This window comes from Ixodes scapularis, unplaced genomic scaffold, assembly GCF_016920785.2.
Source record: "Ixodes scapularis isolate PalLabHiFi unplaced genomic scaffold, ASM1692078v2 PGA_scaffold6__148_contigs__length_123643588, whole genome shotgun sequence".
Taxonomy (NCBI): Eukaryota; Metazoa; Arthropoda; class Arachnida; order Ixodida; family Ixodidae; genus Ixodes; species Ixodes scapularis.
In genome coordinates, this window is record NW_024609881.1 from 18,802,533 (window position 1) to 18,828,712 (window position 26,180).

Here is a 26,180-nt window from a genome sequence, read left to right on the forward strand (position 1 = left end):
TCAGACAAACGTAGTTTACGTAGTAAACCGTAAGGAAAAGCCCTTAAAAAAGTTGCAAGCGTAATTTTCAAAAGCACAATCAGTCACGTGACCAACCAAAGCTAGAAACTGGCTAGAAATTACGTCCTTATACCTCTATTAACGTCAAGTGTGACAGAATGAGCGAGATAATTTTTTTAAAACATGCAAGAGCTTAATATGCACTACAAGATTTTGAAAATAATTTATATTAGGTTTTAATAGTTTTATTCTACGTCTAATTAAACTAGTTTTGATTTTTGAGATATAGGTATAAGGTACCCCGTGTGATGCTTTTAGTGCACCCCGTTTGCAAGTCCTTTCCAGCGTGAATCTTTCCCAAGTGGCATCCGTGTAGTAAGTAGCTTACCATTTTTTCTCAAAAATAAAGTTCCAGCAGCCGTTGCTCTATGCCAAAGTTATAAGACGTATTTGTAGAGCGATTAAGTCACTTTCCGTTCAGTTTTTAGCACCTCCATTTACTTATTTCGGTGCAATTTGATCCAAGTTGCTCCGGGCATGCCGGCGTGTCATCTGGCCGCTCGTGGTGATCGGCATGTTTTGATGTCTCTTTGATCGTCATTTGACGCTTAACGCACTGGCTGTCTATGTTTGCTGAGGATGGAATTGTTCGATGACGCAATCTTACTGTAGCCGTGCTTGTTGATCTCCCGGCGGTGGCATCGGCATGCACGTGGTCGTCGCGCGTAGCCCTAAAACGTCGTGGCGCTGGGCTCTTCCAGGTGTCCGCCGTTGCTTTTGGATCATATCGCGATGTCGGGAAACCTGAACGTGTTGGGCCTGAAGGACGACGATGTGCGACGGTTCCTGACGGCCAAGACCCACATGGGTACTACCAACCTGGACTTCCAGATGCAGCAGTACTGCTTCAAGAGGCGCTCCGACGGTGAGTGTCCCCGAGAACTTGCAGGTTTCCTCGAGCGCTGCTCAGCCGTATAAAGAGGCTAATTGACGGAATAAAACGAAACTTCACGTAGGTGTCTTTAGGCGGTGCGTTTTACCACACTAAAATTGCGTGAGCGCAGGATTCTCGGTAGAAATGCAAGAACAGAAAAGCGTTCCATGCGAAGGGAGAATTACGGGAGCAAACAGCGGTTAGCACACCTACTCGCAGGTCGCACTACATGGAACAAAAAATAGGAATGAAATCTGTGAAGCCCGTTACAAAGGGTACAGCTGTTATAATCCAGCCACCTATCCATCGAGACACATTTCCCTTGGTAGAGCAGAGTGTACTTGAAAGTACGAGTGGGACGAGCTACAGGCTCCGCTCATGCTTTGAGTTGCACCTCAAAATGTGGAAAGCGATCAGGTGGAACCAAGCCACTTTGATTGCAGAGCCACCTTCGCTGCGTGCAGTTGAGCAACGACACAGGTCAAGGTCATATTGGCAAGATAGCCCCTTAGGGGCTATTTTGTATTTTTTACGATTTTGACATTAGAAATAACGTCAAAGCACCACGGCGACGTGACGTTACCATGACGTCATCGTCGACTACGACGTTACGCGACGTTAAGATGCAGTCGTAAGGCCGTCGTGACATCCCGTTTCGTCGACTACGACGTCGTTTCGTGACATCGTGTTGAGGACAACGCCGTTACACAACATCAAGTCGCCGTTGTGATGCGGTCGCAACATTGTGTCACGTTGAGCATGACGCCGTTGCACGCTGCGTCGAGGATGACGTGGACGTTGACGCCTCACGCAACGTCAAGCATCGCTATGGCATCGCGTTAATGTCATCCTGACGTCATAGTTAACGTCACCGTCACAACGAAGCCTTGACGGCGTGCAACATCGTCGCCTTCGCCAGCATCAACGTCGACGTGCAGTCACGACAAATTCTTGACGGCGTGTAACATTGTAGACGATGACGTCAATGTCGACAACAACGTCCAAGAACTGACACCAAGTGTCCTTATGACGTCGCATTGACAAGGCTGTTGTCATCAACGTCATTGTTGTCGTTGTCAATGCAATTTGATGTCAGAATGCAATCTTGATGTCGTGTAACTCACGTTGTCAACGACGTTGACGGTAAGGCGTCGTTCTTATGTCGCATGGCGTTGTGACAACAAGTCAGGTCGCGGTGACTTTATGTACGTGACTGACGTCTAGGTTGTATAAAAAATGTAGTTTGGCATTCTGTTGTTTCTATGGCCTTAACCAGTGTGCCGGTCGAGCTTGGGTTTGGAACGAAACTCGTTTTTCATAAAAAACGGCTAATCCAAACCACTTCGCTGGCTTGTATAGGCCAGTTTTTTCCACATGCGGAGGTACCTAAATAGCACTCCGGTGGTCCCACTCGTCCATTCTAATACACTCTACTCTTGGGAATGAGTCAGGCTCGAAGGCAAGCGCAGACAGCGCCGCACAACGCAGATCATTGACCCTGAACGATAGGCCTCCTGCACTGAAGCTTTAAACCTATTGTGGTGCCCTCCAGTGGCAGGAAATAGAGTGTCTGAGTAGTACAAGTCCTGTGGCTCCTTGTTCGGGCAGTTGCAACCACGTTGGGCAGCTGTTTACCTGTGGACACAGCTGTTATTTGTGCATTTGTGTGGTCATGACTCAAATTGTGTCGCCCGTAGTCGTCACCACACAGCATTACCCTGGGGCCTAAGCTCGCTGCAAGGTAGTAATTTTTCCTTTGTCCAAGCATGTCGAAACTGGAACCGGGAGCAAACAGCGTGGCCTCAATGCGTTCGAAATGTCGCCATCGACGGTGCTGTTGCATCGTCTACTTACAAGAACAGGAAGGGTTTAACACCAGAGTGAACTTCTACAGGTTCCCACCGAAACCATACGAAGTTGAGTGGAGGGAACGATACTAGCTGCCCAGTGCACTGAATAAGCTCACCCTCCGGGTCGTTGTGCTAAGCATGGCCACTCGATCGAGCGACCGTGGCATGCATCAAAACGTGTGGCCTGCGAATTTTGTGAACAGGAACACACTATATTGTCCGACCAGTGAAGCAATCCGATTGATCTACATCTTTTACATGAGATCAGCAGTAAGAGCGCCATCTCCAAGACGAGAGCTTTCCTTTGAAAAGACAAGTGTGCGCGCCCACCAACGCACTACCAAGGGCAAGAAGCATGTGCTGAAGGCGGAGCTCGTACTGCTGATCTTATGTTGCTACAAGCTTGCAGCGCAGATGCGCAAGAAAAGCTTAAAGAACTCCAGAAGCAGCGTGCAGTAGGAACGACCTGCTCGGCCGACAGACTGCCGGTTGCTGCTCGATAGCTTGCGTCTGCTTTTGTGCATCTTTGAGGTTGGTCATCAGCTGATCAAGTCTGCTGTACAGAGAGACTGCAGTTTGGCCAATTTTGCTTACAGGCGCGTTCTCACCTCAAGCTCGACATCGCAGGATGCTTGCTGTTTTTGCGAGTGACAGCGCGCCTGCACCAAATGTAGGGCTTCTTGTATGGCGTAAACGCAGCTTGCAGTAGCATGCATCGCTGAGTTTCTTCCCTTTGAGGAGTGTTCCACGTTAGAAATTGGCTCGATTCCGTGTCATAAAACAGTCGCGAGGGGGTAATTTATACCGCCAACTAACATTCTGATATGGGACAAATTCAAATGCGCAAGTTTGTTCTACCCAGTACCGATAAGCAAATCGTAAGGGACGCTACAAGCCGGGTTTCCGCAATGCCCCCTGTTCAAAGCAGGAGGCCTATGGACGCATCATCCTGAACCCCCAGAAAAACAAGGGATTCCTGGCCTCGCTACTATATGTTACTAACGAGGCAGGCCTTGACATCTATGTCCCTTTCCCGGATAAGTTTCACCTCCTGTGACCCCCACCTCCAATCCTTGGCCCAGCAGCTGTTTGCTCTTCGACGGTGAGGAACTGATGCCATCTAAGCCGTGATTTCCTCATTCATTCGAGTGCATTGAGTACTCGTTCTTTGGCAAATTAACTACTCTTGAAGGTGTTTCTTCTTCCCTTCCTCGAAGGCAGAGTTCTTATTTATAAAGAATCCATGGGTTTCAGAAAGCCATAGAAAAGGTGTGGCAGCCATTGCTAGGACTAGCAGACGACGCTCTTGTTCGTTCCGATTGGACGGGTAGAGAGGAGAGACATTGCAGCCATTTGGAGTTTGGCGCAGCAACGTCACTGTACGTCCTGCGCAACAAGCAGAAGAACTTGATCGCCGCCACGGTGAAAAATGAGAGAGGTGTCTGAACAAGGCAGCAAAAGTTTGCTCGTGCTGCATGCATCTCCCAACAGGGACACTGTCGGCCAGGCATGCTGCACCGTCTCGCGGCATTCGTCGGCGATGTGATGCCGTCACAATGCCTGGAATGTGCCTTTGACTGGTGTGTTTACCGCATTGTAAAGAGCGGTCTCTCGATCTCTGCCCAATGACATAGCGTCTTTGTTGCCTCGCCCCAGGGGTCCACCTGATTGACCTGAAGAAGACTTGGGAGAAGCTCCTGCTGGCGGCCCGTGCCATTGTGGCAATTGAAAACCCGGCCGAGGTGTGCGCCATCTCCTCGCGGCCCCACGGCCAGCGGGCGGTGCTCAAGTTTGCCAGCTTTACGGGCGCCACCCCCATCGCCGGCCGCTTCACCCCGGGAACCTTCACCAACCAGGTATGCCGCCCAGGTGGAAACTGGTATGCCCCTCAAGAATCTTGTTACCCTTCAGTTTTGATTATCACTGATTTCCCTCAAAATTGGTTGAACACATGATACACACTAAAAGCCTAAATTACAACTGCCATTAATCTTTTTTTAGTGAAGTGCCTTTATCTCTGCTCACTCTTCCAACGTGTTCGAAGAGTGAGTAGAGACAAAGCTTTGACAAAGCTTGCAAATTTGCATCTACTCACTAATCCAAGGGTCTCAAACTCGTTTGAGTGCAGGGTTTCGGTATATAAAAATGTATTGCAATAATTGTCTTTTTAATGATATAAGTATTAAATGGGAGTTGTATAAATTGTAAAATTTAATTTCTGAAAACAATTTATTGTGATCAACAAAAAAACAAAAAAAAGTGAAGGAGTCTTGGCAAAAGAATACGGCTAAAAATATTAGATACACAAAATATGCCAAATTTTAATAGGGAGAAAGGCTGCAAATTGCAGTGCTCTTTATAAAAATACTTATCCAAGTTCTACCACAGTCTCCATTTGGTGAAGCGGTTGCTAGACGTGGCAAAACATTAATAAATGTAGCAGGTACTGCAGTTCCTCAAAACAATGGTAGAGTTTATACACACCTCAACTCTCTGCTTTGGGTCGATGTTCAGGGGTTGGCTGCACTTTTTCATCAGTGCCACTACAGAGAAACCAAATTTGCTTCTTTTTTTCTTTTTTTTTTTCCAAGTTCCCAACTTGTTTCACAACCCACAGTTTGGGAAGCTCTGTGGTAGATATGCTTTGCCAGGACAAGTTTTATTGCTCGGCTTGACCGACGTTCGAGAACTTCGAAAACCCCAAAAATGCCTTCGAGGACCTCAAAAGGTCTGCCGCCCTAGGCTTACCGCATAAACCCTCCGCCGCACACAGATCCAGGCGGCGTTCCGCGAGCCTCGGCTGCTGGTGATCTGTGACCCGCGTGCGGACCACCAGCCCGTGACGGAGGCGTCGTACGTGAACCTCCCCGTGATTGCCTTCTGCAACACGGACGCCAGCCTGCGCTATGTGGACATTGCCATCCCCTGCAACAACAAGGGCCAGCACTCGATCGGCCTCATGTGGTGGATGCTGACCCGGGAGGTGCTGCGCATGCGGGGCTCCATCATCCGCGACATCCCCTGGGAGATCATGGTCGACCTCTTCTTCTACAGGGACCCCGAGGAGGTGCGTTGAGCTCTCGGGCCTTTTAAAGAGCTCTGTGGGAACTAGGGCTTGTTAAAAAACACTAAAAAGAAGGAAAAATAATCTAAACAGTCTAGTTGGGACACGCGTGTCAAAAAAATTTACGCAAAAAAAAAAAAAAAAAAAAAAAAAATTCTAAATCGATATTGACAGCGCAAAATTTATTTTAAACTTTGCGCGTAAAGTTTATGATGTCACAGAATTATGCATTCTTCACCTCAACGAGATGGCCAAGCCGATCCACCTCTCCTTCATGCACCTGAAATGGTGTGAAAGAAAACAAGTGAAACGGACTGAATTCATATCCTGCACCGTCAATATTGCTGTAAAAAAAAAATAATAATTTTGTGTGATTATTTTTTTCACACGTGTGTCCCAATGAGACTTCAAAAAAAATCTTTCTTTTATGGGGCTCTTTAGGGGGGAAGCTGGCATGGAACTTAAACATTTTTGTTTTTAGAGTTATTGGTATGAAATTTTTAGGGTACATTCATAGCACATATATAAAGGCTCGTTCACACTCTTGCAATTGAGTATGACCAAGAGAGACGAGATCTGTTAAAACTTCTTAAATTTTCTTACGACGAGGGAACATACTGGCATTCTGGCGCCATCTATGCTTTGACCCTGGAACTGAATTTCACAAGAGCAAAGGTTTCGCGGGATTTCCGAGGTCAAATGTGCGTAATACCTATAGGAAAGGCTCGTTTACAATGTTGACAAAGGTTTTTCCAGCCAAGAAAGAAAGGATAATGTGCAAGAGAAGTAGAAAATATGCCGGACCGCCAAGTTTACACTGCTGCTACCCAATAGATGGCGCCAGTGTGTCCTCTCGTAAGAGGTTTTGAGGAACCCAGTTCTATGATGTCGCAAGAGTGTGGACGGGCCTTTAGAGTAACTGCCAAGTGTCATAAAGGTTTGCCCTTGAGTTCTTCAATTACAAAAACTTTTCAGTTTGGTTCACTTGCTTCCCTTATCCCAGTCCTGGAGAAATGGCAAAACAGTGGGAATGTGAAATTTATTATATGCATTCCTGGATAGGCCCCCTAGGGCATGACAAAAACCTTTTCATTAATTTCTTTTCAAGAAATGTTTTGCTCAACATTGAATTTCATATTGTTGGTTATATCCTCATCCGTCAAATTTATTGTTAGTGTTATAAAATTTTAACGCAATTTTCCAAAGAAAAAAAGGAAGTTGGTCATGCCCCCACAAAGTTGTTTAGGAGTAATAAAAAAACACTCCATGCAGATTTATTCAACCATTTCGGTATTGCTAGGAAAAATCTATTTTGAGAAAATGGCAGTTGGAAGTCGCGCACACATTTTCAGCATTGAGCCCGTTCACGTGGCACGATTCTTCTTGGCGATTTTCGTTCTCGTGCGGCAAAGAGGTTGTGGACACAGTAAGCATGCACACAAGTCATCATCCACGGCTTTTATTCATTTGTCTTCTCTCGAGCGAAGCAACGTTGCAACCGAAAATCACGAGAATCGCCAGCAGGATTGCGCCTCGTGAGACGGCTTTACCCGAGGGGTAGCTGGAAGTGTCCTTGCACACTTTCTTTTTGTTCTGCTGTTGTCTTCACTTCGTCTCGACGACCGACGGCATAGAAAGATGAATCGCAACCTGAAGTAGCGACGCAACGAGCACCGGCATCGCGCCGCGTGGAGGTGGGCCGCCGATGATGCTTCCGATGGTCGCCTTGCTAAAGAAGCTCGCACGGACCACTTTCATGCTTCGAATGCGTGCACAGTCTCCCAACTCATTCCCCACATCTCTTGCGGATACAAAACATGTGGACAAGGTAGCGAAACTACTACAACAAAGAGCTGTAAACGGTCATAAAGATGGCGAAAAAGCGAAGTGGAGTTGACAAAGCGCAGGAACGAGCAGACACGCTGGGCCAGCGGCGTGGTAGCCATGACAACGGAAGGAGAACGAACGTCGCAGCCAATAGTAGTCGCGCGCTTTCTCAAGCTTTGGTCAATCGCCGCTTAGCAATTTCAAAGCGGGAAAACGCTCGTCGTGCCGAAGCTATGCTGTGTGCACTGTTTTGAAGGGCAACAAAAAGAAGAAGAAAAAAAACACTTTAAAACAAGACGAGCATGGCGGCCGTCTGCCTAGTTGAAAGAGAGCGGGAATCGCTCAAAGTCCAGCACAATTTGGAAGCCGCCGGAACCTTGAAAATATTTTTTTAAACATATTTTCTCAGTGAATTAGGTGCTGATAATTACAAAGGAGGTAGAGTATGGAATATCAATCCAAAATGCAATCCCCACGTCCCCTCTTAAGGGCCACTCGGACCTGTTTTTAACTGCCACATCCGTTGCAGAATGAACTTTCTCTGGTAAAGGAAGAAAAAAGAGCCATTTAGGGCAATATTGGCAAGGCTAATTTTGAGTTGGGAGTTAGGAGCGAGGTTGACGACTCTTTTGCAACTCTCACTGCAAAATAGAAGGATATAAACATTGTTTATTTTCTAAAATTCAAAATGAAATGCGGCTTCAATTTATTTTTTACCAAAATTTGCCACCTCTCTGTAAAAGTAGGGGAACACTCTTCAAGTACAACTTCAAGTTTTGCCGCGAGTTTGGAAGTTTGCCGATATTGATATTTATTGTAGCTCGGAAAAGCCGCGACACCGCAGAAGGGCAAGTCGCCCGTACCATGTAAACTTATCAAAGCTCCAGGTTAAAATCTGTTTAATCTGGAGCTTTACAAAAGTTAGTGACAGCCCTACTAATAATTGCTTCTTGTGGGTACGGCCAAGCCTGCCTAGCATTGATGTGTTCTCACCTAGTCCTATGGCGTGTGTGTGTTGCAGACTGAAAAGGAGGAGCAGGCCCAGGTGGTGCCCGAGCGTGCGGTCAAGGAGACGGCCGAGTTCCCCTCGGAGCAGTGGGGCGGCGCCGACGTCGCCAGCGCACAGCCGGACGTCACCGATGTAAGTCCTCTGCCTGCCTCCTCCACAAAATGTTGGATGTCGTCTAGAGCAGTGCAACGATCCTTAGATAACCCCACCTAGGGAAACTTCGGCGATTACCAGCCTGTTCTCGCTGTCGTATTAAGGGGGAAAAAAAAAAAAAAAGAAGTTTTACACATTACTCATGCACTGCACGAAGTACGGTAGTTCTGACAACTTTAGGCTGTTAACTATTTTCCCCCGATACTGGTTTACGAGAGAATGGACATTGGCCAAGTGTATTTTGTTGTGACTTTTAATGGCAATGAATCCTCAGCGTTGTCATTTTTTTCTTTTATATTCAGAGTTTGATAGCAAACTAAAGGAGTTCAATGTTCGAATGCATTTTTCTCGGTTCCAATTTTTGCTGCAAATTTCACAGGAAGGAATCTTTTGTTCGGAGGTTAAAGTATTCTTGTGCCACAATCAAGAAGTTTCTCAACTGAAATTTACTGGGGAATTGGGCTATCTAGTTTATTTTGTTTTAAGTTGGAAATCCTGATTGAGAAAAAACTGTTTTCAAAAGTTTACATAAGGCAGGTACAAAAACTTTGTAAAGCACCTAAAAAAAATGCCGAAGGATGTTGCAATTTATTGAGCATGGTTACAGTGGCCCACGTACTAGTGTGCAGGTAGACAGTCACTCAATACATCCAAGCGCGAAAATTACTCGCGCAGCGCTGAGCTATCAACTCCTCGTATGTATTACTTCATACTTCCTTGTTTGAAGGAATATGTGGATCATGCTTTACCAGCTTGCCCAGTCTGCAGTATTAACAGTTACTTTAGCGTGTTCCCAACCAACCGCGGGTGTCTCTTTTGGTGGTGCCATGTTACAGTACCCCTCCGCACTGACGCTTTATCTGAAATTGCAGGGGACTTTCTTCCGTCCACCAGCAATGTTAAAAACAATCCACGACCAAGCCACACAATAGGGAGTTTTAGGATAACGTACGCAATTTTAGCGCACGCTAGAGCTATATTTAGCGCTTGTATTAGCGCACACGACGCAGGAGAGTTTTAGAATAGCGTTTCTCCGTCGCGACACAAAAACACTATCAGCTCGCGCTTGTGACGCCACCAAGATAGTCACAATTTTATTTCACACGAAATGCTGCAACTTTAGAAAAAAAAGTTTTTTTTGTTCAGAGTACTTATTTAGATTCGTTTAAACATGAGAATCCGACGCGACCGGTTAACCGGTCGTGTCCGCTTGCGTCGCCTCAGCAAAAGAGGTGTTGTACCGAACTTCGCACATCGTACCTTCGCCGCAAAAGGTTTGTGCGTCGCAAGCATCAAGTTGCCGGTGATCTTTGCCAAACCGAGTACAATGTCGTCCTGTATTGAAAATCGCAGTCGCAAGAATGGCACCGACGTCGCACTCACGACGCCACCAAAGCAGCCACCAACATAATCCTGGAAGCCGCCATTTTTTTTTTAACTCTGCTCGTCTTGGCTTTAGCCAACTTCTCATCACGAATCCTCCTTGGAGAAGCGCAAAGACTCTTTGCGTACGCACGCCATTTCCAAGAAATAGCGCACGCTAAAATTGCGGACGCAAAGCGCAAAACTTGGTTTGCGTTCGGAGCATGCGCAGTGGCGACGACGCTATTCTTTGCGTATGCGAAGCTTTTGCGTGCGCTATTCTAAAACTCCCTAATGTAGCCAGATTTTCTCCACATTGCACCTGAAGCTTGGAGGGTCTAATTTTTTAGTTGTCAAGTGTCGTCATAGGCCTTTTCCGAAATGGTACATGTGGTCGTTTGAACGGTATAAAAGATTCCAAGTTAGTAATGAAATAAGGCGTTGACAAACACGCTTGCTCAGTGCCTTTTATTTTAGGTTTTTGCTTTCAAAGAGTTACCGCTGCAGGCGCCAACACGAGCAGTTCCTGGAACTACACTCGCTGCACAGTCCTCGGTGCTCGGGTAATTTAGCGAGAGCTAAATTACCCGAGCACCGAGTAGGCAACAAAACGGCGGTGCTTGCACGAAAATCAAGGCGCAGGGAGCAAACTGTCGAGTGGCTCCTCGCACCGTCTATTGGAAACAGGAAATTGTCTTCGACGGCTCACTGCGAGAATTAACCCTCCAATTCCTCCACGCATTTCCTCGTGCAGTGGTCCGCAACCCCGGACGTGAGCGCTTTCGCGGCTCCCGCTCCGGCCGCGGCTGCGGCTGCACCGGTGGCTACGGACGACTGGGCGGCCGCCCCGGCTGTGGAGGACTGGTCGGCCACTCCCGCGGCTCCGGCTTCGGGCACGGCCGCCCCCACCAGCGACTGGGGTGCAGCCGGCACCGACAACTGGAGCTAGGCCACGAGGACCGTCTGCATTGTCGGAATAAGCGACCAATAAAGGCACTTTTGAGTAGCTCTGGTTTACTAATTTGGTGGGGCTGCGTCAAAAGGTAGCAGGCCTGGCAGTTTCAAGCCCCTCTATGATGGAAGAAAACCATTGTACTCGGCTTTCGTCCTCTCCAACACCCTCGCTCCTCTTGCCAGCTGGTTGGTGCATATTATTGACCAAATTTGTACCCGTAATACCACGCAATGTTTGAATCAGTCAGAAATGGCTGGCACCAACCGCCAACCTTTGGAGTCGCATTGAGCAAAGCGGGCCGGCACATTGCACCGTGCTGCGTTCGGCTGAGACGTGCTTCTTGACCAATTGAAGATGACTTTCGGCTGAACGCAGCACTTTGGTTCGACCCATGTCTGCATTTTACCTCTAGGCGGCATTCAGCCCACTAGGGTTGTTATCTAGGAGGCCGTGCTCAAAAATGGCTCTGTGTGCTGCGACTGAGGATTTTAACACTCGGGGAGACCATGATTAGCGGAGCCTGCGCACGATTGGAATAAATGAAACAATGAAAAAAAGGGATACTAGTACGAGGAAAAGTAGAAGACACAAGCGTGGTACTGTATTTCTTTTTTTTGCTAGTTCTTGTGACCTTTTTGAGCCGTCCAATTTGTTCCACATCAAAGGACCTCTACCAAGCTTCGTTGTTTACATGCCTAGATTCTTGCAGAAACTCAAACCTGTTACTGGCAAAGAATCAAAAAGAATAAAACTAAATCTCGTTTAAGTCCAAGTGTTTATCTAGTGAAGCAAGGCACAGTAAATTAAGAAAAAAAAAAAGTGGGCAACTGAAAAGACGATATGCTATAGTCCCCAACAAGGTGAGCACGACAAGTACATCTTTGAACACCTGCTTCCAATGTGCACTTGTTGTCTTTTGCATACGCTTTGGCTGTGTGCATGCTCTCATGAGACGAAGCATGATCGAAGGCAGGAAGGTCGCACCAGAGGCTGGACAAGAAACTCCTTGGTCTTGCCCTGTTGGTGACTGTAGCCGTGTTACTTTTGCCTCGACATATTTGTGCTCAATTCCTCGTTAACTTTGGTAAAGTCGACACGCATGATGTGGGTGTTTTATAGAGCTAAAAATTATGGCATATTACCCTGGTAAGTCATATTTTCCAAATTTTTTTTATGAAAGACTCTCCAGTAGTTTGGGATCACTGATGTCTGCATCTATACCCCACCGTTCTGAGGCGGCCAGGATGCCAAGGGAAAAAAACGGACCTTTCATCTAGATTTATGATGTCCACATTGCCTTTTTCTGGGTCTTGCACAATAAAAAAGGCTCGAGGTACACCTACGGTAAGCATTTCTTGTGAATGCTTACCGTAGGTGAGTTGTGAATGCGAAAGCATGCATGCCGCTCTTCTGCTCCCTTTCGTCTGCGGCGTAATTGCGTCGACAATCGCGCACGCGCTGACCTTAGACGTGGAGCGGTGGAGCCGCTGCCTTGCAGACACTCGGCGCCATAGGGTGGCAGTTGTTCAAACTAACGTGCAGCGGCCAATGGGAGCCTAGCCGACGCGCGCCAGCCAATGGGACTGAAAGCGAAATTCATCCGCTTTACTCCACTTCTTTGGGATCGGGGAAACTATACTCGTTTTCACCTCAAACCGTAGGGAAAAAAGTATGGTTTCTCGTGGAGCATTACTAATTTTCCTTTTTATTATGAGAATTGACCTTTTTCAGAATTTGACCATGATCATGGCGCGCCCTCGCGGGAATCGCTCGAAACACTTTTGGTGGCTCCGGGAACGTCTCTGCGTCGTCCGCGCCAGGCCTGGCTTATCTCGCGGTCCTTGTGTTTGCGTGTGTTCTCTGGTGGCGTTGTTCCGTCTTTCACCAATCTGAATGTGTCTTTCTGTCGTTGCTTCGCGCGCATATTTTCTTCGAAATGGTTGAGAACGACCTCGAGGATTAACAAAAGTCAATGTCTAGGATACAGTGGACCTCGTTCATTTTTATACCTTCAGGGATGGATAGACCGCTGACGCCGCATCGGTTCTTACCATCGATTCGGAGTCACTTCATCGTCACTTCGGTGTCGCGTCTTGCAAGCAACTAAGAAAGGGGTCTGCTTTCAAAGCAGAGTCGCAGAGTGTTATGTAAGGAAAGTAATGGTGACCAGCTTGGATACCGACCCAACCATCCACCTTGTGCGGAGCTTGTGAGCTTCGTTTATGATTCCCGGCCACTACAAACAGCTGATTTTACCCTCCTTGATCGCTTAAGTTATTCAAGCTTATCGCGTCCGTCACTTTGCCGTCCTGTGTACCGCGCAAGGGCACGGGACAATGGCCGTATTCGGGAATGTGTAAGCAAACTCGGACAGTGCGAAATCCAGGCCGTTTTGATATCGCGAAGGATTGCCTGCACCGTCAAAAAGTAAGGAACGGTATGTTAGAAACAATCCATCTTTGAATTCGGCGCATTTAACGAACCTTCGACAAAGTGGGCCCAGCAAACAGGAGGGTTCACGGTTGGTTGCCAAGAAATTTCATCAAGGTTTTTTAATTCTGTCTCCGTAAGGCTTAAATTCGTTTCGCTCACTTTAAATGTTTTGTCAGATTTTTTTTTAATGTGGCAAGACGCGAATGTGTATAGCGCATGCCTGAAGAACGGAAAACTTTATGCTGTTATTTGTTCATTGAGTACCGGGTGTGGCATGATTACGTCACACAACCTCGTTTGCATGTTTACTATTAACAAAAAATGGTCAGAGTGCAGGCGAGCTTGTGTAAGTTTAACATGATGGAAAACTTGATATATGAATACATGAAAGCTTGATGGAACATCGAGGACAGGGACGGAAAGAGTATACTTCTTTGAAGAAGTCCTGTATCCGTCTCCGTCCTTGATGTTTTATCCTTGCATGTATTCGTATCTATTCGCCAACACGTTCATATTCAATTATTAAACCCAAGACTGAGGTAGGAAAATGAAAACGCAAAGGAAAAACAGGCAACGTCTCAAGAGACGTTGCCTGCTCTTTCTCTGTGTCCTTTTGTGTTTTCCTTTTCCTAACCCAATTTCAGGTATATCATCATGTTCATGTTTACTGTATTTTAGTTAAAAGCAGAATGTCCCGCCATGACATTGATAATCCAGCCGCCTGAAACGGGGGACTCTCGTCATAGGCTTTTGAAAGCAGGGCAAAAAGGGCGGGGTGTTTTACATCGGGTGCTTCGTGCACCACCCGCCAAAGGCTACAAGAACTTTATAAAATTTGGCATTTTAACAATGTTTGCTTCTATTTGTGCAGCCTTCTGCTGCGCAGTGGTGAGGCATGACGACTAGCCAAGCCGCGAGAATACCAGAGGAGCCAAGCATAACCAGCACTGTCTGAGCGACCGAGTGGGCGAGAGAGCCACCAAAAATGGCACCTTTCCCTTTCCTCTCCTCTCTCAGAGTCGGCGTATGCGCCCAGCGATCTCTGAAAAAGGTCAATTGAGATATATGCGGTGCATTTTAGATTAGATACATGTTACCTTATCAAGGCGTACACGTTTCGAACGCCAAAAGCATCGCTTCTGCCTCCGACAACCAAATCTTGTAAGAACTACTTCGCGTGGCGTATGAACATTGAGCAAAACGCCCTTTTTTCTTGAGGTGAAAACGGGTATAGGTGCCACTGTCTAGGTTTTTAGCGTGGTTTCATAACTGGGAGCTGGCTCCACTTGGAGAAAGGATTTCAGGTACCATTTGGCGCAGCTTCAAAGTTGATGACGTCTGCTTACTCCATGGGACAGTTAATGCTTGCGCATGAAAACAACTGAATGTTAGGGAAGTAATAAGCGGAGTGGTGCCTTGTGAGTATGAACGGAAAGGAAGGGAGTTTGTGAAACATAATTTTTATGACCAGTGAAACAGTAAAAAACGCACCTCCGTGATAAAGTGCTGACCCTGCTGCATTTCCCTGAAATGAGGAATATCTGCCAAAAAACAATTTTTCTCTCCCAATTTGCAGAAAAAAATAAGTTGCCCCCCCCGCCCCCCTCCCCCCCCCCCACTGCAAAGTGCAGGAAGGGGTGGGGGGCTAGCTATGTAGGTTAAAGCCATGCTCCTAGGAGGAACGTCGTAGCTAAATTTTTTCCAGACATGAAATTTCAAAGCTCGGGGTGGGGAGACTGCCAGAGGATAGAAAAAGTTACGATCCTTCCTTGGCCTGGCAGGCTATTACGCACGGTTCGTGCCTTGCAATGACGATGTCGTCGAACCACTTTGCAGGTTTTTGTGCCAAGATCAGCCATTTGTATAGAACGACGCTACACTGCAAAGTTTTGATCGAGTGAAGGCCATGCTGTCATCTGGGCCAGCGATGCAGATCTTCAAGCCTGAACTACTTGTCGTGACGACTGATGCGTCGGACAAGGGCCCGAGCGCAGTGCTATAGCAGCGGTCTGGCATTGAGCTCCACATGCTTGCTTATGCTTCACGAACCCCGTCTTCTTCTGAGGGAAGGTACTCTGTGGGGAGAGAGAAACGTCGGCCTGTATTTTTGCATGTGAGCACAAGCACATTTTTTTGGGGGGGCAACGGTTCGTACTGAGAACAGACCACCTAAGCACTGGTAACCCTGCTGGCATTCAAAGGATCGGGACATCGGCCCTTGCGAATATCAGGATGGTCAGCACAGTTGTTGGTTGTACTACAACTTCGACATTGAGTACCAGCTGTGAGGCTGATGCATTGTCTTGCTTACTGGTGAAAGGCCTTGCAACTCGAGAGAGAAGAGGAGATACTGTCAAGACCGCTTATAACAAAGTCAACAGGAATCGGAAATCACTTCGCTATATCCGCTATTTTGTTATAACCGACTTCAGTTAACGAAGCCCAAAAGGAAATGGGAAATCGTGATCGCTTCGCTGTAGCTGCCATTTCTTTATAACCGACTTCGTTATAACCGGTTTTGACAGTAGTCTCCATTTGTTAAACCATGTGTCCCCAAGGAGCAGCTGCAAGAAGCCACTGCAGCAGACTACTCTGCAGGCGTTGCGCATTTCGTCCACGACAGATGGCCGTCAAGGAAGTCGCTGGCTGCCGAACTGCTTCCAATTTACCCCGTTCAGGAAGACTGTCGGTGGTTAACAAGCTTGTGCTGCGAGAGGAGAAGGTGGTCTTACCTGAAGCTACGATGCTGGTGATGGTACGCCATCCCCCGAAGCCCGCCCTGGTATTGTTCGGACGAGAAAAGGCTCAGAGACCGGTTTTGGTGGCCTCGCATGGACGATCGAGTGGAGTTAAAAGCTGACATATTTGTCAGGAAGCGGACAAGTTGGCAAACCCTGTGTTCGCACCGCTGCAGCCGGTTGTTTTACCAGATATTGTTGGGCCACTGGCTCCAGCACCACCCGACAAAAAGTTTGTGATAATGCCGACAGACTATCACTCGATATGGCCTGAGCTCCGTTTTGCGGGCCATGTGACTTCTCAAGCAGTCATCGAGTTCCTGCGCTCGATGCTAAGCAGAAAAGAATACCCCGAGGATATCGTAACAGATAATGGGACACAATTAGATACAAGGAGTTCAAGGATTCACTTCAAAAAAGAGGAATCCGACACTGCCCGTCTTCAGTCTACTATCCTGAAGCGAATGGTTGGATTAAAAGGTTCAATTGGGTCTTAAAGCACTTCATCCGGCTTGCTATCCTTGAGGGCCGACCTCTGCACTCTGCGATCATCGACCATCTGGGCATTTATAGATGTACACCACACCCCAGATGGAAATTTCCCCAAGTGGTACCACTTGGAAGTGGTACCTTTACAAGTGGGTTATCGAACAGGTACCACCTGCAAGAGGTTCCACTTGCAAGCGGTGCCACTTGCAAGTGGTACCACTTGCAGGTGGTACCTGTTTGATAACCCACTTGTAAGGGTACCATTTGCAAGCGGTACCACATGCAAGCGGCACCACTTGCAAGCGGTACCACTTGCAAGCGGTGCCTTTTGAAAGTGGTGCCCCTTGCAAGCAGTGTCACTCGGAGAACTGACACATGAATGTGTAAAATCGTCCATTTGTGTGCCAGATAATGAAAAGACAGTCGACATATGTTACTTTTCGTCGTTTTTATTTGAAACTAAAAGAAATGGCTTTCATAGAAAGAATTAAAAATCCGAAATTCCCCGACGTCTTAAAGCTTTACGGACGTCCTGTATTTTCTGCGACAGGACTGTCGACATGCTGTCGACGACATCTGTCACAGAGGCCTTGTTAATCTGGCCCCAGTGTTGAACTGTTTCTGCAAAGGCAACAAAAATAATTAATCCACAACCAGTTTGTTGCAGTATAAAAGTGAACATGATGAAAACTCACTAACCTATCACGAGTCCAACTTTTTGGGGGCTCAGTTCTTTGCGCACAACCGCATTAGGGTTGTGATAATCTTTAGGGGCCAGCTTGCCCCCAAATGTTCTTTGGGCGAGCCCAATCCGACCCCAAAGGGCCTGCGCCATGTCTTTGGCCACCATGGCTGGCTTGTGATGACTCATCACCTTCCTTGCTTGGTGGGACCCGATCGTCGTACCCCGGTTCAGATGATACTGGAGGCCAAAAGTATTTAAGTACAGAGCAGGATCACTTCAATGCGTTACCGTTAGGGAAGATAGTATTTGAGCTCTTCGCCTTCATGGTTGACAGACAAGAACAAGGCTAGACGTAGTACGGCTGTCATCCAAGAACTTCCTGCAACGACCAGAGGTGGGATGAAATCTCTTCGGAAGAGAGTCATGAACCGACAGTGGATGTGTAAAGCCTACACAGATGGAAAGCGTGGTGCAAAGGCTCCCAAATTAAAAAAAGGTGATTTCATCAAGGTATGCAAGTCACTTGGTGGCAGGAAGGGACACCTCCGGTATATGGCACCGTCAAAGATCCTCAAAGAGAAAAGGACCAGGCACATTTCCGTTGGAAGACAGGCATTCATAGAATGCTTTGAAATTGGTTCTCATGCCTTAAGTGGGAAAAGAAAAAGAACCAGGTTGGCCTAGATGGCTTTCGCTGGATTCAGAGGCAGCGATAGAAGCACGGTCAGTTTCACCCCAGCAAGGGTTGTTGCCACGAGTAGCCGCCTGAACTGGCTGTTCCAGAGGACGAGGTGGACCATTGGGCACCACCAGAGCGGAACGAGCCTGCCCCTGTGCAGCAGCTATCGGCACAACACAGAGACCATTAGAGTGGTTCAGTGACCATGTGACATAATGTGTCAAATAAGAATGGTGTAGTATCAGACAGACATTTTTGTTTTCCTCAGTGTTACTGCATGAAGGCATATTGTTTTCTTAATGTTAGTCTGCAAGAATGTACTTCTTTTAGGGGAAGATAATGTTGTTTTGCTTTGTGTTGGCAACATATGCACATTATCATCATCATTGTATTGTTCCTCATATTGCATATTTTGTTCTTGAATAAAAACATTCTGGTTTGGAATGTGAACCGAGTTGGTCATTCATGCCTTGCGGTGTCACGGAGGACATCACACCATGGCACAGGTAATTTGATTAGTTCTAATATGGGAGGTAAAATTTCAGATCATGATAATGTTGTCATTATGCTGCGATTTATTTTTCTTTAGTAAAAAATATAGAAACATGGATTTCAGTATTACGGTTATTGCACCATGTTACTGCATTCCATGTTTTGCCAAAATATGGCTTATGTGCACCAACCTTGTTCAGAGGCATAAGTCCCAGTCTTAAAAAAAGGTCACTAACAGTGGGCTCCCCCATATTATATATATCTCAGGAAGGAAATGATCAGCAGAGAAAAATAAATTGATTGCCTGTCACATAGATGATTTTGCTCAGTTTCTTCCCCTTTACCATTAGAGAATAGAAACATCTGGACAGTAAAATTATCACTTCACCTCTTAATATGTTTTTCTTGGTTTCACTAGAGGCTTGTTATCATTAAGTGTCTGACATTTGGTGTTATTATTCTAAATGTACATTGTATTCTCCGTGTTTTTGTGATGTAACTCTCCCTTACAATAATGTCCCCTGGGCAATGTAGGCATATGCATAAATCAATTACCTACATTTATTTATGGTGGGGATGTGCAAGTTTTCAAAACTTTTACTATACAATAGCACTTAATAGTTATAATTATTTGAACTACATTCTAGCAGAAATGACCAAAAAAATACAGCAACACCTGCACACCAAGTCATCCCTCAAAACTCGTAAAAGTGATAAATCAAAGAGCAGATGAATCTGTGTAGCGCACATCATCCTCTTGATTACTGCACAGGAGTGATCTATCCACCGTCAAACTTAATTGATCTAATTTTTCTTTTCTTGAATGAAAAATGAGGTGGGAAGGAAAAAGCAGTTTTCATCTTGACACGACATATGCCATAGAAGGCACTCTTACATTGAGGCAGGCAAGTTCAAACAAATCTTTTTAGCAAGCTTTCAAGCCATCCAACATGTCTACATGCAAGAACAGGAGATGCGGATGAAAGTAGGTAATTTCGAGCAGATCTGGTTGAGCGGATCGCTCGACCAGATTAAAACAGCAACAGCACAAACAAGTTCTTTTGAAACACATGAAAGGAAAACTGGAGGCCACATTCAAAGTTGTAGGGTACCAAAGCGGTAAAAGTTGGTGGGACACAGCTGAAGAATGCCTAGCATGCACCCGTACCGCCGCCACCTGAAGGCGATTTGTGTGATAGATGACAACAGCCACAGGTACAAATGAGGCCAATCAGGCGCCCAGAATTTTCCCACGGTCTTAACGGTTTTATTCTACAATTCTCCGAATATGCACCCAAGCCCATGGTGTACTCTAGTTTTGCTTTATATGCAAAACCTTAGGTAGGCCGAAATATAACTAGGTTTTCACATTTCTCTCAAAGTAACACAAAGTGCAGCAAATGTACAAGTTCCCGTAAATACTACCAGTCGCAGACGTAACACTTCCATGTTTGTTGCCATGAGTGAACACGCGACGCGCTCCAAAAATATCTTTTTAGGCACACGTTTTCTGTCAAGGGGCAGTGCAACAATTTTATTGTTGAAAGAATTTGGTGTCTGTTTTTTATATTTTCTATTTCAGCACAAGTGAGAAAAAAAAGAGACACCTTCCTCCAAAATACTGTGATTACGCTGCATAATCGCAAAGGAAAAAAATGCATTCTTCCTCAATTTGCAGCCACCTGTGGCGGTCATGGGAACCGTGATGTCCCGTCATGGAGAGAACACAGGTTTTCATAGCATTGTCTAATGGAGGTCAATCAAACCACTCCCTCTCCCCTGCCCGTCCAAACAGTCTTTTCTCTCAAACACTCGCCGTGACCTTCAACGATGCTGTCCTTGAAAAGTCGACAATCGCTGAGGGAGCATTTGAGGCCCTGAAAACAGAACCTAAAGGGAAAGCAGCTTATACTTCATCCCATGACGTCGTTCGAAGGATGGCCCGAGGGCTGAGGGTACCCCAAACTTTGAATTGTTGAATTTTTAAAATAAAACATTGCACACTTTTTTTAAAATTTATTTTATAGGCGACACATTTCAGAATTAACTGGCCAAAGTACAAAAATCATTACACCGCCCTTTCATTTAAAAAACAACAAAAAACAATGTTTAACAGTAGATATGCTAACATTATTTCCTTTCTTGAGACTTCCAGGGCAAACTATTATATTCATAGGTAGATTATTTCAGTAAAACATTTGAGTAAATATTGCCCTGGGTCTCATGTTTGGGAGATTTTAAAGTTAGAAGGGTGATAAATTTACGAAGCAGACTCAATGTTAAAAAGCAAGCCGGAGCTTTTTTGAAATGTTTGTCCAAGTGTGTTTTAGAAAACATTTTGATAAAAAAAAAACTTGAAAAAAAAATTTTGAAAAAGCTTGTGTAAAATTTGTAACAATGAGCATGTGATGCCAAATTATACCCCTCCTAACAATAAAATTAAGAAAATATAAAGCGCCTGAAGTATTTAGACATAAACTACCTAAATAGAAATAATGTAGCTACAACCAATGCATCTGGAGCTGAAATACCCAAAAAGCAAAAGAAAAATGTGTTAACAAGGCCACTTTTGTTTTTATACTTTTAAAAATAAGGAAGGCTTTATTATTTAATATGACCACCATCAGACTGGAGTCTTAAAGGGCAACTCCGGTCCATAATTTCGATTTTGGGATTATGGCTGTTTTTAGTGCAGTTAGCGCCCCTGAATGGCAAGGTGTAATTTTTTTCTCGTTATTGTGCGTAGTTTTAAAGATATCGATGTCTCAAAGTTTTGTTTGGGGCGCGGGCGACAAAACCGAAACTAGCCGCTCGAGGTTCCGGCAACACTGGAAATCAGCCGCTATGTGGACGTGACGCCAAGATCATTCTCGTCCAGCGAGTACGCAGTCCAAGCAGCACCTACCTCTGTTGCGCTAGCCGTCTAAAGATAGAAGGTAAGCTGATTTTGTTTTAATTCTGTATACGTGGTAGTTATCCAGCATATGTAGTAAGAGTTAGTGCGTATACCCTAAAGCTAGCGACTGGAAAACCCGTCAACTCGTTCGGTGGCGTACTCGGCGGCCACCGCCGCGCGTGCGCTATGCCGTGCCGTACTTGTTGCTTGTATACCCAAAAGCTAGCGATTGGAAAACGAGTGAACTCGTTCGGTGCCGTACTCGGCAGCTGTCGGCGTGCGTGCGGTCTCCCGCACTGGTCGCTAGGCCTAAATTGTCATCGGGGCTCCGTGGATGGAGCGGCGTTGCTCTACGCTGCGCTGCCAGTGACGTACAGTGCTGGCCCTTTCGCGCGGCGGGTCAGTCCCAGACACGAATCTTTGAGGCTCTCCGGCGCGTTCCGCGACAACCGAACAGACGTATGTCAAGCTGTAGACGTCTGTTTTTTCGTTATTTTTTCCTCAGGCGCGTAAAAGCCGAATTTGTAAGCTACGACACTAATTCACCACATAAGTTCGTCCAGGTAATGAATCTTTGTACAAATAAAAAAACAACTTGCCGCACAAAAAAAAAAAAAAAAAGTTCTTTGGGCAGTCATTTTCTTCTCAAAGCTAGCAAAAGTTTTTGTGGGTGATAAAGGAAAACAGAGAACGTTAGCAAGGTGAGAACACTTTCTTTCCCTTCCGCATTCCCACCCCCACCCACAACAATTTTTTTGTTTATTACAATACACAGGAATTTAAGTTTTCCTTCGTAACTTTTGACTAAGACAAGTGCTTTTTTTTTTTTTTTTTTTGCATTTTTAAATATTATATTTACCTCCAGCCGAACTCGGGCAAATTAGAGAGTTGTAACTTACAAATCCGAACTTTCGCGATTTCTTTAAAGTCCCTTGTGGTATTCACAAGCGCAAAGTTAATTAATACTGCTGCGTAACGGGTTCGAACGATTGGGAGGCGAATGTTTATATAGCATGAGCTTCACGCGCCGGCTGTTTGCTAGTAGTCGTTACGGACCTGAATACTACGCACGAGATTGCGTGGTAAACAAGCAGTGACGCAAAGCAGAACATTGTTTTCCTTTTCATTGCAAACTTCAGTGTTTGGAGCTAGTTAGTGGTTGTACTCTACATGCCCACCATTCCCCATTCAACAGACATTCAATGGAGCGTGAATGCTCAATCTTCAACACTGCACTTGACAATGACTGTTTTATTTATTGATCAGGATACTTTTATCATGTTTACCTTTTCTGTACATGTACGATGGGCAAAGAGCGACGGCACGGCATCCTTTTTAAGCCTCGACCCCTTCGCTGACAAGCCACAAGCAACCAACACCTGTGGGTTTCGTTCGTAACTCTCCGGCGAACAATGATTGGAGCAGAGCTTCGATCTGGGGGTCGACGTCCAAGGCTTTTCAAAGTCCACTCGTCGAACAGCGTTCACCCACACCTTCTCCAATTTTCGATCCATTGGAAACTTGTGAAAACGCACCTCCGGGTTGCGCAGCGGCTTGTTTGAGCAGCCCACAGCGCTTTAAGTTGTACTCGGCATCTTTCGAGGAACAGCTGGGCAGTCTTGGGCGCACCGAGTTGCTCGCTAAAACGAGTCTAGGAGTCCTCACAAGCAAATAAACAAAAGGCTATACCGAAGCTACACGGGCTACAGGTAAAAGCTACGGCTAAACACGCAATTACAAGCCGAAGTAGCGGTGGTAGCGGCACAAAGAAGCGCGCGCGACAGCTGCGCCGTGCGCCCGTCCGGAACGGAGGAAAAAAAGAGAACGATGTTGACATCACGGCCCAATGCTGCTTTAGCGATCGGCAACCCGCTGGCCGCCCGCTAAGGAGCAGCGGGTCGCGTTTTTATTATCGGCATTAATTGAGAATGCGACGTCCTACGGACGTGAAATTTTGGCTGGGGTCGTATTTTGTGTCACTGAAGCGATACCAGTAATTTAATTCATTTTGAGTTTTGGCCGGAGTTGCCCTTTAAGTACCAAGCAATGGTCATCCCTTACATGTGGCAACCCTTTCAATGCTTGTCCAAGCCGTCCTTGTGTAAACACCTTTTCGCAGACCTTGCACTTGCAAGGATTTTCTTCCGTGTGAATTCTCACATGACGTACCAAGGTTTCCCTCTAAAAAAAACCTGCCAGGTTCGGCAACAGTATGGCTCTTCACCTGCATAGAGTCTCTCGAATCCGAAGGTTGGGCATCTGCGCGAATACCTTGTGACAGATGAACAGCTTGTCACCTGTGTGCATTCTCTTGTGAGTGAATCACATGACAGGCCTCTCCCATGTGCGGCAACTCTTCTAAAGTATGCTTGAGGCATCTGCAGAGATGTTTTTCCAGAAGCCTCGCACTTGAATGACCTTTTTCTTCCTTCAACCCTCTTGTCGTGTGCCAGGGCTCTCCTCTGAAAAGGCCTTCCGGGATGTCTGGCACTGGCTTTTTGCCAGTGTGCATCTTCTCGTGAGCGAAAGACATGACAGGTGTCCCTCGTGTATGAACACTTTCAATGCTCATTCAATGTATCCCTCTGCATAAACGCTTCTCCACAGGCCTCAGACTTAAAAGGCCTCTTCCTCGTGTGGACTTTCTTCTGACGATTAGGGCTCATTTCTCTAAACTTCTTCTGGCAACAAAATGGCAATGTGCTGATCTGTCTTCTTGTGAGTGAATCGCATGACAGGCATCCCTCATGTGTGAACACTTCTAATGTCCGTTCAAGGCAGCCCTGCAGATATTCCTTTTCATATGCTTCGCATTTGTACGGTCTTTCCCCTGTGTGATCCTCTTGTGATGTCATGTGAAGGGTACCCCTCACGCGTGGACATTCTTCCGATGCCGTCCAAGGCATCCCTCTGCGTAAACGACTTTCTGCAGGCCTCGCACTTGTAAGGCCCCTTCCTTGTGTAGACTTTGTGCACAGCGGGGCACCCTTCTCCAAAAAAGGCCTTTTTCTGGGAAGTCTGACAATTGAATGACATTTTGCCAGTGTGCATCATGTCACGAGCAAATCATGTGACAAGTATTCCTCACGAGTGAACATTCTTCCGATGCCCGTTCAAAGCATCCCTCTGTGTAAATGCCTTTCCACAGGTCTCACATTTGTAAGGCCTTTCCCCCGTGTGGACCCTTCCGTGACGCACCAAAGCACCTTTCTCTGAAAAGGCCTTCTGACAAATCTGGCACCTGTATGGCTTTTCGCCCGTATGAATCCTCTCGTGCGTTCGCAGGTTGGGCTTCTGTGCAAATGCCTTGTGGCAGAAGCGGCAGATGAAGGGCTTCTCACCGGTGTGCGTCCTCTCGTGAGTGGTAACGTGCACGGTGTGGGGGCTGGTGTACGAGCAGAAGCGGCACTTGTGCTTGTCCCGCCGCTGGTTGCGCCGTCGTGCATCCGACTCGTCTTGCCGAGAAGAGTGGTCGCTCTCGCTGTTGCCGGCTTCTACCTCGGCCCAGTCTGCAAGGGTGACACAGGAGTGGGTATGATCAAACCAAACTTCATTTATCTGAATGTGAATTAGTGGATAGCATTTGAGGGAAACACTGCTTCCTAAAGTATGATTTTGTAGCTAGACGAATTGGAGATATAAGCAAAATTCTTCACTTGGAACAAAACTTTTTAGGTCATAGTTTTGTCATTTTTGTGCCCCACCTTGGGGACACAAATGAAATGATCAGAAGTTTGTCTATTGAATTGGCAATACACCCTAAAGAACTAAAATATACATACAAAAATTATATTTATGAAGCCCACTGGATCAACTAAACCAAAAGGCAGAATAAAAAGTTTACAATGGAGAACTGCAACTTAACGCAATTTAGTGCAATGTTCTAATACAAATGAAAGTTAATAAATCAAATTTGAGCATGCATACATGTAATTTCACAAGTAATTTTATGCAGGGCCCATCTTAGAAAATTAAAAAAGGCTAAGGGAATTGAGTGCTCCAACGAAAGAACCGTTATGCTTGATCTATTTACTTCAATAGGAGTTCCTGACACTGAGTGAATGACAAGATTTCTCCCAAAATAAAACACTTTTGACCTAAATGCTCGAGACGGAGATGTGATTGTAGTGCTAAGAGAGGCATGTCGATTTGTGTGTCCAACCAGCCTTCACACCTATTTGGACATACGAATTGGCATGCACCTCTTAACACAACAATCACACCTCCTCCTCCTCTCATATCAAGGTCAGCAGATTCTACAATCCCTTCACTGCAACACCACCCACCCAGAGCCGTGTATACAAAGAGTTTGGTCAATGGGAGGCGCGGGCAGAGCCAGGGCGTGCACCAGACGCAGAAAGTAGGCTTGGCATGCTTTCTTGGCCAACTAGAAGCCGAAAAGAATCCCCGAGCGGTGATAGCGAGAAACAGGTTTGGCCGTTTTAATAAGCGCGTAAGAGTTAAATGTAGTAACCCTTTAAGGTTGAAAATAGGGTGCACGTGATGTTTCAATCATGATCATGCAGAAAGATGTAAGAAACAAATGCGGTGCTCAACTCTGTTTTGCTCGCACAGGCTGTGACCGCTCAGAAGGCATATTCCCGGCCCTTGGCG

The 26,180-nt window shown here is 46.2% G+C and overlaps 2 protein-coding genes across 2 annotated transcripts; one reads left to right on the top strand and one right to left on the bottom strand.

Moving 5' to 3' along the window:
• Positions 1 to 106: 106 nt before the first annotated feature.
• Positions 107 to 11,205, top strand: LOC115318705 (40S ribosomal protein SA). The gene is made up of 6 exons (XM_029978423.3): positions 107 to 375; positions 762 to 925; positions 4,441 to 4,640; positions 5,558 to 5,851; positions 8,697 to 8,816; positions 10,954 to 11,205. Exons 2-6 carry the CDS (start codon positions 793 to 795, stop codon positions 11,146 to 11,148), a joined length of 942 nt encoding a protein of 313 aa, XP_029834283.1. The 5' UTR covers positions 107 to 375; positions 762 to 792; the 3' UTR covers positions 11,149 to 11,205.
• Positions 11,206 to 17,301: 6,096 nt separating this feature from the next.
• Positions 17,302 to 18,876, bottom strand: LOC121047574. Its single transcript, XM_040502915.1, has 3 exons — positions 18,862 to 18,876; positions 17,514 to 17,736; positions 17,302 to 17,435 (listed from the first exon to the last, which is right to left on the bottom strand). The coding sequence occupies exons 1-3, from the start codon at positions 18,874 to 18,876 to the stop codon at positions 17,302 to 17,304; spliced, it is 372 nt and encodes a 123-aa protein (XP_040358849.1).
• Between the last annotated feature and the right edge of the window lie 7,304 nt (positions 18,877 to 26,180).

Bases quoted from the DNA above. Each gene is read 5' to 3' on its own strand.
- LOC115318705 (XM_029978423.3), top strand. From the start codon at position 793: ATGTCGGGAAACCTGAACGTGTTGGGCCTGAAGGACGACGATGTGCGA. The intron at 926-4,440 runs GTGAGTGTCCCC...GCCTCGCCCCAG, and splicing joins CTTCAAGAGGCGCTCCGACG to GGGTCCACCTGATTGACCTG. The intron at 4,641-5,557 runs GTATGCCGCCCA...CGCCGCACACAG, and splicing joins CGGGAACCTTCACCAACCAG to ATCCAGGCGGCGTTCCGCGA.
- LOC121047574 (XM_040502915.1), bottom strand. The intron at 17,436-17,513 runs GTTAGTGAGTTT...TTGCCTTTGCAG, and splicing joins AAAAGTTGGACTCGTGATAG to AAACAGTTCAACACTGGGGC.